The 11,418-nt window shown below is 47.7% G+C and overlaps 1 protein-coding gene across 1 annotated transcript; it reads left to right on the top strand.

Moving 5' to 3' along the window:
* Positions 1-192: 192 nt before the first annotated feature.
* gpx7 (glutathione peroxidase 7) lies at positions 193-3,073 on the top strand. Its single transcript, XM_040184058.2, has 3 exons — positions 193-394; positions 2,096-2,357; positions 2,610-3,073. Exons 1-3 carry the CDS (start codon positions 260-262, stop codon positions 2,771-2,773), a joined length of 561 nt encoding a protein of 186 aa, XP_040039992.2. The 5' UTR covers positions 193-259; the 3' UTR covers positions 2,774-3,073.
* Positions 3,074-11,418: the final 8,345 nt, after the last annotated feature.

Below are 11,418 nucleotides of genomic sequence, written 5' to 3'. Positions count from 1 at the left end.
AATCAAGATGGAGGCCTTACCAGGTACCAAGTTGTACAAAACAACACCTCCTTGTGTGCAAGCTGCTGCACTAGAACTACAAAATGGACGGTTATAATAAATCAGAGACCAGCATCTTTTAACTCGGATGCTTAACGTCGGCTTTTATTTTGTAACGTACTCCTGTTCCGGGTGGTGCTGTCGTGCCCACCTGCAGCTTGACCTGCCGACCCGCCCCGTACGACCCGAACCGCTCTGTTGCGTTGGCAGTTTGACTGTAATGATGCTTCCAGCTGCACTCGCCGTGTTGCTAACTCTCTTCAGCCTCATTGAGACCAAAGAGAAAGACTTTTATACTTTTAAAGTTGTGAACATCAGGGGCAAGTTAGTATCCCTGGAAAAATACCGGGGCTCGGTAAGTTTGAGGTAACAGTATTTATGCAGTATGGGGATGTTCGATCGTCACTGTAACCGGGCCCTCTGCAACCGGGGAAATGAATTCATTTTCGCATGGGGAGTTTTTTTTCTCTAATTTCTCCCGGTGGGCATTGCGTTAGTAGACGTAACTAACCCGATTGCAGGCCGATGTCCCATCATGAAGCGCCGCTAGTCTACGTGGCAGGAGGCCTGCGGAGCCGCTGCAGAGCCGCTGCATCTGCATGAACTTCACAACGTTCTCATTCAAAACAGACTGTAGAGTTCACCTTTAGTAGTTCATGCAATATAACGCTACATCTACCTCAGATTTTATTTGAGTTTGTCAAGGTTATTAAATAAGACTCATAAGGCATTTGAGTCAGAATACTAGTAATACGATTCAGTACTTCTTACTTTTGATTTTATAAAGTCATCTTTACTCTTTTGTGACACTAGATGTCAGCACGAGATGATGGGATGGTCAAACTGTCAGTCTGTAGTCTCAAAAAACGCACATGCTTGCTTATCCAGGGATGAGAAATAGACTGTGAACTGAAGCTTGAGGCTTTAACATGTACTAACCTGCACTAACATGCTCATTCTGTTCCCATGCCGCGTATCTGTACACGTCCACACATGACTTACACCTATCATGAAAAAGGTAAACCACAAGGGCATTGATCTCATCAGACATCATACTGAAAAACACAAGTTAGTTAAAAGAACCATTCTTAAGTAAAGTACTTGCTTGCTTTGCTAAACTTCAAGTTCTGCAGTGTTGTGCAAACGTACGCCGTGCGTACATCGATGTGAGCTGTGCAAATGTGTACATCCAAACAATCACACCCTCAAAGGGTTCAGAGATTAGTTTTTTCTTTCAGACTTGTTGGAGCTGTTAAAATTTAAAGTTAAAGCTTTGATAGCAACTTTTTGCTTTGTAAAGATATTGTGTAATTATAGTTTTTCATGTAGTCAAAATTCCTAATAGTAATAAATATATATATATATATATATATATATATATATATACTAATATGTAGTCATTCTTCCACTATGGCAGAGGTCTTCAACGTTTTTCAAGCCAAGGTACCCCAAACTGATGGCGTACGGAGTTTGATCCGCCATCTTTTATTTTTGAGCTTCACGCTCTTTAGACGTGAGCATAAACGCGATCTGATTGGCTGGTGCCTGCGCTGTCGTATTCGCATGAAAGGAGCAGTGAGTGAACCGGTGCCCAGCTTGAGAGCTGCTGAGGGAAGCTGAGTGTGTGTTGCGCACTGACAGATAAAGTCTTCTCCATCAATTTATCCGTTCGCTTCAATATGTTGGATTCATGTTAATGTGTATTTAAAGACCATAAATAAAATTCTGATTCTGAAGACATTGACATTTGTGGGGAAAAAAATTGTTTAAAGAAATTGTCTTATCAACCAAAAATTTCGCGACCCCCCTGGAGTACCTTCGTGGACCCCTTGGGGGTCGCGGTCCCCCTGTTGAAGACCTCTGCACTATGGTATCAAATTAGAAGAATATGGTCCTTCCTTTCACGCATAGTGCCTTCTGAAGTGAACACACACTAACAAAACTAACAAATGATGTGCACAGACCATGTTCATCTACGCTTAACCAGGTATGCAAACTGCTGTCTACAGTTTTGTGACCGTTGCTGTTTCTTCACTGTGTGCTCCTTTGCCCTTAGGTGTCCCTGGTGGTGAATGTAGCCAGTGAATGTGGCTTCACAGAAGAGCACTACAAAGACCTGCAGCAGCTCCAGCGGGACTTTGGGCCGTATCACTTCAACGTGCTGGCCTTCCCCTGCAACCAGTTTGGGCAGCAGGAGCCCGGCAGCGACAAGGAGATTGACAGCTTTGTTCGTAGAGTTTACGGCGTCTCTTTCCCCCTGTTCAGTAAAATCGCCGTCGTCGGAACCGGAGCCAACAATGTCTACAAGTACCTTGTTGGTGAGTGAGATGTTAAGGTGTGGCCAGGAGTTTGTTGTTGCGTAATTTGAAGGCGTCTGCTTTGTTGAGCAAATGAGCCCAAGACAATCAGGTTTCCAAATGAACACGGTGGCACCTGGAGGATCCCACCGCTAACGGGCAAATGATACTTATAGATGACAAATAACATAGATAACAAAACAGACGAGAAGATGTCATTAGCTGATTTAAACTGTAAATATGAACTCCTTTTTCTTCCTTCATTCTCTACAGAATCTTCTGGAAATGAGCCTGACTGGAATTTCTGGAAGTATCTCGTTGATGTAAATGGGAAAGTGTTGAATGCATGGGGACCAAAGGTTTCTGTCAAAGAAATCAGACCCAAAATAGCCGAAATGGTGCGGCAGATAATCATAAAGAAGAAAGAAGAGCTTTAACCTTTAAGTTTTAAAGAGATAAATTGAACAAATATGTTTTGCTAGTAGGATCAGACTTGGTCAGACTAAACCATTAGCAAGTCCCATACCAAAAGCAAGTTTCACTTGTTTACTAAAATAACTGATGAAACACCACTATTTTTTTCAATTTCAATACCAAGTTTTGTATCAGATGTGTGTCATTTGAAGCTCCAGCTTTGAACCAAAGCTCTTTTTTTCCTGTATCTGACATGGATTATGTGTATTGCTGTTTTATTCAGTCTGCTTTGTTGAATAAACTTTTACTGCGATGAAAGAAAAGTATACCTGGTTCCTAAGTTTTTATAATCTTTTATTTTTTCAGAACACAAATATGATGGGGTCGTTGTGGCGCAGGGGTTAGAGAAGATGTGCTGGGAAGCACAAGGTTGGTGGTTTGAGTCCAGGCTGCCCCATGTTCCATGTTGAAGTGTCCCTGAGCAAGACACCTAAACCCTATTTGCTCCCCAGGCAAAAATGTGAAAACGCCATGGGTTTAAAGTGTAATGTAAGTCGCTTTGGATAAAAACGTCTTCTAAATGACCTGTAATGTAATGATAATCACTGTGATTTCACAATGTTGGGTGTTAAATTCTCAGTACATTTACGTTATATAAAAATCTGGTATGTCTGGCTCACACAGGACTAATAAGTCTGTGAACGGATAGTTTTGCCAATCTGCCTTGCACTCATTGCGCATTGCACAGGGTTCCACAAGCTACCATAGCTTAACAGCTTTCAGTAAGGCAATAGACATTTTTATGAGGTAGAGAAGGAGGCCTAAAAGGAATGGACTGGCTGTGTCGCAGATTTGGCAACTTTTTGAAATATTGGTGCTTGTAGCTTTCCTTTTCTTTACATTCTACATGCCTTGTATTCCCGTGTTAAGGATATCTCAACTTTTGATCTCAATCTGCATGAAAAGTTTAAAAGAAATCTTAATCCTATATTCAGTTTGTCAATTACTTTAGAGTTCTTCAAATTGTACAGTTGCTCCAGGACCGTGAGAAAATTGCCACACCTGCTTTTGCTGAATGGCCCCACTTACATGCTACTACTGAACAATAGATGTCCTATTATTCTCATAACATTGTTCCTCTGAAAAACAAAAAGAAATGATCCAACAAGTAACACAGGTATTACATTGACACCTAATCTCTCCTTCTGTGACTCCATTCTGCCTTCTCATTTCCCCGGCCCTTGCATTTCTTTGTCAACTTGGTTGTTTAACAGGTGCACTTACACCTTTTTAATAAAGAACTGAACTTGTTCTGGTCTGCATGTAAATCCTTTCTGTGCTGCCTCACACATACCTGTCACGTAATGGCCATAATCCTTTGTTTTTGGGAGCTCAATGTGTAACTCTACACCATTCATGGATAACTGTATTTCTTTGACACAAAACGTAATCAATGTCAGTGACTTCACTGAACCACCTCCATCTATTTACATACTACTACTGTAGAACTGCGAGGCATGTTGACAATGATAATTTTGTAGAGTTTGAAACAAGAACTCTAGTGTACGTGGTACCAGAGCACCCTAGGCCAAAGATCAATGATCGATTTTGTAATCGTATCGTCTGATCTGATCGGGCGGTGGTCTGATCGGGCGGTGAAAGGAACACTTTGAGAAACTCCTGAACCCAACTACTACGCCCTCTTTGGTAGAGGCGGAGCTGGAGGCGGAGGAGGGATCATCATCAATTGGCCTGCTGGAGGTCACTAAGGTAGCCAAACAACTACGCAATGGCAAAGCCCCGGGGATTGATGAGATCCGTCCAGAGATGCTAAAAGCAATGGGTGTTGGGGGGTTGTCTTGGATGACACGCCTCTTCAACATTGCGTGGAAGTCTGGGACAGTGCCAAAAGAGTGGCAGACCGGGGTGGTGGTACCCCTCTTCAAAAAGGGGGACCAGAGAGTGTGTGCCTATTACAGGGGTATCACACTACTCAGCCTCCCGGGTAAAGTCTACTCTAAGGTGCTGGAAAGGAGGGTTCGGCCGATAGTCAAACCAAGGATTGAAGAGGAACAATGCGGTTTTCGTCCTGGACGTGGAACAACGGACCAGCTCTTCACTCTTTCAAGGATCATAGAGGGGGCTTGGGAGTATGCTCATCCAGTCTATATATGTTTTGTGGACTTGGAGAAGGCGTATGACCGGGTCCCCCGAGAGAAACTGTGGGAGGTGCTGCGGGAGTACGGGGTGAGGGGGTCCTTGCTTGGGCCCATCCAATCCTTGTACGCCCAAAGCGAGAGCTGTGTTCGGGTGCTCGGCAGTAAGTCGAAGGCGTTTCCGGTGGGGGTTGGCCTTCGCCAGGGCTGCGCCTTGTCACCAATCTTGTTTGTGGTTTTCATGGACAGGATATCGAGGCGTAGTCGGGGGGAGGAGGGTCTACAGTTCAGGGGGCTGCGGATCTCATCGCTGCTTTTTGCAGATGATGTGGTCCTGATGGCATCTTCCATCTGTGACCTCCAACTCTCACTGGAGCGTTTCGCAGTCGAGTGTGAAGCGGTCGGGATGAGGATTAGCACCTCTAAATCTGAGGCCATGGTTCTCAGCAGGAAACCGATGGATTGCCTACTCCAGGTAGGGAATGTGTCCATACCCCAAGTAAAGGAGTTCAAGTACCTCGGGGTCTTGTTCACGAGTGAGGGGAAGATGGAGTGGCTGGAGAATCGGAGCAGCGGGGGCGGTATTGCACTCGCTTTACCGCACCGTTGTGACGAAAAGAGAGCTGAGCCGGAAGGCAAAGCTCTCGATCTACTGGTCAATCTTTGTTCCTACCCTCACCTATGGTCATGAAGGATGGGTCATGACCGAAAGAACTAGGTCACGGGTACAAGCGGCCGAAATGGGTTTCCTCAGGAGAGTGGCTGGCGTCTCCCTTAGGGATAGGGTGAGAAGCTCAGCCATTCGCGAGGAGCTCGGAGTAGAGCCGCTGCTCCTTTGCGTCGAAAGGAGCCAGTTGAGGTGGTTTGGGCATCTGGTGAGGATGCCCCCTGGGCTGCTTCCTAGGGAGGTGTTCCAGGCACGGCCAGCCCCGGGGAAGACCCAGGACTAGGTGGAGAGATTATATCTCTGCACTGGCCTGGGAACGCCTTGGGATCCCCCAGTCAAAGCTGGTAGATGTGGCCCGGGAAAGGGAAGTTTGGGGTCCCCTGCTGGAGCTGTTGCCCCCGCGACCCGACCCCGGATAAGCGGTTGAAAATGGATGGATGGATGGTTTCTGGTTTGCGGTGACTAGTGTGCTGTAACATTTATTGATTGCTGTGGTCTTGTGTGTTCACTGTGAATTGCATGGCGAACAAACCGAACGCCGCTGCACTGAATGGAAGCAGACGAGAGAGTAGACCTTTTGAGTTGTAACCACTACTTTTGTTCTGGTGTACGTGGCCGGGGAAGTCCTTCGAAGTGAGGGGGCACCAGTCACAAAGTAGCACCAGTCACAGGGTAGCCCTCTACAGTCCACACTGAACAGAACGCGGCCGAATAGACTGTAATGGACTCCAGCGGTCTGACAGCTCGTAATTGGATTTTTCCTGGTGGACGTGCAACCCATTGGAAGACTGTTATTTTAAAATATAAATTATCTCCGTTTTATTACAAATAAAGTATTTTATACATGCATCCCTTGTAGTCTTTCTGTGTCATGGGCATTCCTAATCTAAAGAGGGGCCATACGGCTGACGTGTAACTAGAGACCTATTTGTGAGGAGATTATCTATCTATCTTCAGCGCCGAGGCGACTATCCGAGGCTAAATGTATTTAGGGACCAGATATTTTTTCTCAAAGTATTTTAAGAAATCTTGTTTATTACAGTGGCTACTATTTGTCTTTAGTCCATTATTGTTTGCCTTCTGGATAAAAACACCATAGAAGCTATAAACTGTTATAGATCAGAAACTTTATTAAACAGGTTTTAATATACAGTATATTCAAGACAGTAGTGACCTAACATCAGACCAATGTAATATATTTATATTGAGGTCATATTGTCAAAGCCCCATTGTTCTAACAGAGAGCAAAGACAAGGAGTCCGAGGAGCAGGTGTGTCATCCTCAGTCTGAAACGGCAACCGTCATTGTTAGTATTTGTAGTTGTGGCTGATTGGGTGACGGCAGTTGTAGTCTCAGTTGTTGTTGTTAGCAGAGCAGTTGTAGTTGTCGTAGGCAAAGCAGTTGTCGGGGCTGAATTTTTTGTTGTTGCAGCAGTTGAATGCAGAGAGGCAGTTGATGATAGTGTGGAAACAGATATTTTTTTGGCGTCAGTGGTTGATGTTAAACGAGTTGTCGTTGAGGCAGCAGTTGCTGTAAGTGCTGTACTTGTCATCAGGGCAGCAGTTGCTGTCTTGGTAGCAATTGTCCTTGGGGCTTCAGTTGTTATAGTATTTGCTGTTGGGGCTGCAGATGTGAATGCCGGGGCAGCAGCTGTTGAGGCTGTAGTTGTTGTTGGGCCGGCAGTTGTTGATGTTGGGGGAGCAGTTGTTTTAAGGGCGTCTGTTGCCGTAGGGTCTGTATATTTTGTTGTTGCAGCGATTGTAGGGATGGTGGCAGTTGTTGATGTTGAAGCAGTTGTCGTTGAGGCAGCAGCTGAGACTGCAATTTTTGTTGGCGTAGCTGCAGTTGTGTTTGAGGCAACAGATGTTGTTGGGCTAACAGTAGGTGTTTGTGCTGCACATATTGTTTGCAATGTAGTTCTTCTTTTGGGGGCAGTTGTCGTTGGGTCTGCAATTGTCGTAGGAGCAGCAGTTATTTGACTCCCTGCAGTTGTTGTTGAAGCTGCAGACGTTGTTGGTGTAGCAGTAGTCGTCTGTGCTGCGCATAATCTTTGGAAGGTAGTTCTTGTTTTAGCGGCAGTTGTTGAGGGAGTAGCAGCAGTTGTTTGTGCTGCACATATTCTTTGCAATGTAGTTTTTCTTTTGGGTGCAGTTGTCATTGTCGTAGGAGCAGCAGTTATTGGATTGGCTGCAGTGGTTGTTAAAGCTGCATATGTTGTTGGTGTAGCAGTAGTCGTCTGTGCTGCACATATTCTTTGGAATTTAGTTCTGGTTTTGACAGCAGTTGTTGTGGGGGATGCAGTCGTCATAGGAGCAGCAGTTATTGGATTGGCTGCAGTGGTTGTTGAAGCTGAATATGTTGTTGGTGTAGCAGTAGTCGTCTCTGCTGAACATAGTCTTTGGAATTTAGTTCTGGTATTGACAGCGGTTGTTGTGGGAGATGCAGTCGTCATAGGAGCAGCAGTTATTGGATTGGCTGCGGTGGTTGTTGAAGCTGCAGATGTTGTTGGTGTAGCAGTAGTCATCTGTGCTGCACATAATCTTTGGAATTTAGTTCTGGTTTCGACAGCAGTTGTTGTGGGGGATGCAGTTGTCGTAGGAGCAACAGTTATTGGATTGGCTGCAGTGGTTGTTGAAGCTGAATATGTTGTTGGTGTAGCAGTAGTCGTCTGTGCTGCACATAATCTTTGGAATTTAGTTCTGGTTTTGACAGGAGTTGTTGTGGGGGATGCAGTTGTTGTAGGAGCAACAGTTATTGGATTGGCTGCAGTGGTTGTTGAAGCTGCAGATGATGTTGGTGTAGCAGTAGTCGTCTGTGCTGCACATAATCTTTGGAATTTAGTTCTGGTTTCGACAGGAGTTGTTGGGGCTGCAGATGTTGTCGGTCCAGCTGTTGTTGTTGGGGCTGCAGTTGTAGTTGGTGCAGCAATTGTTGTTTGGGCTGCAGTTGTCGTTGGTGCAGCACTGGTTCTTGGAGCTGCAGATGTAGATGGTGTAGCAGTTGTAGTTGGTGCAGCAGTGGTTGTCGACGCTGCAGTTGTCGTTGGCGCAGCAGTTGTTGTCGGGGCTGAAGTTGTTGTTGGGGCTGCAGTTGTAGTTGGTGGAGCAGTTGTAGTTAGTGCAGCAGTTGGTGTTCGGGCTACAGTTGTTGGTGCAGCAGGTGTTGTTGGGGCTGCTGTTGTTGTCGGGAAAGCAGTTCTTGTCGCGGCGGCAGTTGTAGTTGGTGCAGCAGTTGTTGGTGCTACTATTGTTGGTGCAGCAGTTGTTGTTGTTGAGGCTGCTGTTGTTGGGGCTGAGGGTGTAGTTGGTGGAGCAGTTGTAGTTGGAGCAGCAGTTGTTATTGGGGCTACAGTTGTTAGTGTACCAGTGGTTGTCGGGGCTGCAGTTGTTGGGGCTGCAGTTGGTGGAGCAGTTGTAGTTAGTGCAGCAGATGTTGTTGGGGCAGCAGTTGTTGGTGCTGCAGTTGTCGGGGCTGCAGTTGTTGTTGGGGCTAAAGTTGTTGTTGGTGGTACGATTGTTGGTGCAGGAGTGGTTGTTGGCGCTGCAGTTGTTGTCAGGGGTGCAGTTGTTGTTGGGGCTACAGTTGTTGTTGGTGCTACAGTTTTAGCAGTGGTTGTTGGTGCAGCAGTTGTCCTGGGCGCAGCAGTTGTTGTTGGGGCTGCAGTTGTTGGGGCTACAGTTGTTGTTGGTGCAGCAGAGGTTGTCGGCGCTGCAGTTGTCGTTGGCACAGCAGTTGATGTCGGGACTGCAGTTGTCATTGGCTTAGCAGTGGTTGTCAGCGCTGCAGTTGTTGTTGGGGCAGCAGTGGTTGTCGGCGCTGCAGTGGTCGTTGGCGCAGCAGTTGTTGTCGGGGCTGCAGTTGTTGTTGGGGCTGCAGTTGGTGGAGCAGTTGTAGTTAGTGCAGCAGATGTTGTTGGGGCAGCAGTTGGTGGTGCTGCAGTTGTCGGGGCTGCAGTTGTTGTTGGGGCTAAAGTTGTTGTTGGTGGTACAGTTGTTGTTGGTGTAGCAGTGGTTGTTGGCGCTGCAGTTGTTGTCGGGGGTGCAGTTGTTGTAGGGGCTACAGTTGTTGTTGGTGCTAAAGTTTTAGCAGCGGTTGTTGGTTCAGCAGTTGTCCTGGGCGCAGCAGTTGTTGGGGCTACAGTTGTTGTTGGTGCAGCAGTGGTTGTCAGCGCTGCAGTTGTTGTTGGGGCAGCAGTGGTTGTTGGCGCTGCAGTTGTCGTTGGCGCAGCAGTTGTTGTCAGGGCTGCAGTTGTAGTTGGTGGAGCAGTAGTAGTTAGTGCAGCAGTTATTGTCGGCGTTGCAGTTCTTGTTGGGGCTACTGTTGTTGTTGGTGCAGCAGTGGTTGTCGGCGCTGCAGTTGTCGTTGGCAAAGCAGTTGTTGTCGGGGCTGCAGTTGTTGGTGCAGCAGTGGTTGTCGACGCTGCAGTTGTTGGTGCAGCAGTGGTTGTCGACGCTGCAGTTGTTGTCGGGGCTGCAGTCATTGGCGCAGAAGTTGTTGTCGGCGCTGAAGTTGTTAATGACGCAGCAGTTGTTGTCGGGGCTGCAATTGTTGCCGGTGCTGCAGTTGTTGTCGGGGCAGGAGTTGTTGTTGGGGCTACAGTTGTTGGAGCTACAGTTGTTGTTGCAGCAGTGGTTGTTGGTGCAGCAGTGGTTGTCGGCGCTGCAGTTGTCGTTAGCGCATTAGTTGTTGTCGGGGCTACAGTTGTTGTTGGTGCAGCAGTGGTTGTCGGAGCTGAAGTTGTCGATGGCGCAGCAGTTGTTGTCGGAGCTGCAGTTGTTGTTGGTCCAGCAGAGGTTATCGGCGCTGCAGTTCTCGTTGGCGCAGCAGTTGTTGTGGGGGCTGCAGTTGTTGGTGCAGCAGTGGTTGTCGGCGCTGCAGTTGTTGTTGGTGCAGCAGAGGTTATCGGCGCTGCAGTTGTCGTTGGCGCAGCAGTTGTTGTGGGGGCTGCAGTTGTTGGTGCAGCAGTTGTTGTCGCGGTTGCAGTTGTTGTTGGTGCAGAAGTGGTTGTCGGCGGTGCAGATGTTGTTGGTGCAGCAGTGGTTGTCGCCGCTGCGGTTGTTGATGGGGCTACAGTTGTTGTTGGAGCTACAGTTGTTGTTGGTGAAGCAGTGGTTGTCGAAGCTGCAGTTGCCGTTGGCGCAGCAGTTGTTGTTGGTGCAGCAGAGGTTGTCGGCGCTGCAGTTGTCGTTGGCGCAGCAGTTGTTGTCGGGGCAGCAGTGGTTGTCGGCGCTGCAGTTGTCATTGGCGCTGCAGTTGTTGTGGGGGCTGCAGTTGTTGTCGGGGCTGCAGTTGTTGTTGGTGCAGCAGTGGTTGTCGGTGCTGCAGTTATTGTTGGTGCAGCAGTGGTTGTTGGTGCAGCAGTGGTTGTCGGGGCTGCAGTTGTTGTCGGCGCTGCAGTTGTCGTTGGCGCAGCAGTTGTTGTCGGGGCAACAGTTGTTGTTGGTGCAGCAGTGGTTGTCGGAGCTGCGGTTGTCGTTGGCGCAACAATTGTTGTCGGGGCTGCAGTTTTTGGTGCAGCAGTGGTTGTCGGCACTGCAGTTGTCGTTGGCGCGACAGTTGTTGTGGGGGCTGCAGTTGTTGTCGGGGCTGCAGTTGTTGTTGGTGCAGAAGTGGTTGTCGGCGGTGCAGATGTTGTTGGTGCAGCAGTTGTTGTCGCGGTTGCAGTTGTTGTTGGTGCAGAAGTGGTTGTCGGCGATGCAGATGTTGTTGGTGCAGCAGTGGTTGTCGCCGCTGCGGTTGTTGATGGGGCTACAGTTGTTGTTGGAGCTACAGTTGTTGTTGGTGAAGCAGTGGTTGTCGAAGCTGCAGTTGCCGTTGGCGCAGCAGTTGTTGTTGGTGCAGCAGA

This window comes from Gasterosteus aculeatus, chromosome 8 (assembly GCF_964276395.1).
Source record: "Gasterosteus aculeatus chromosome 8, fGasAcu3.hap1.1, whole genome shotgun sequence".
Classification (NCBI taxonomy): domain Eukaryota; kingdom Metazoa; phylum Chordata; class Actinopteri; order Perciformes; family Gasterosteidae; genus Gasterosteus; species Gasterosteus aculeatus.
This window is presented reverse-complemented; position numbering and strand designations above follow the sequence as displayed.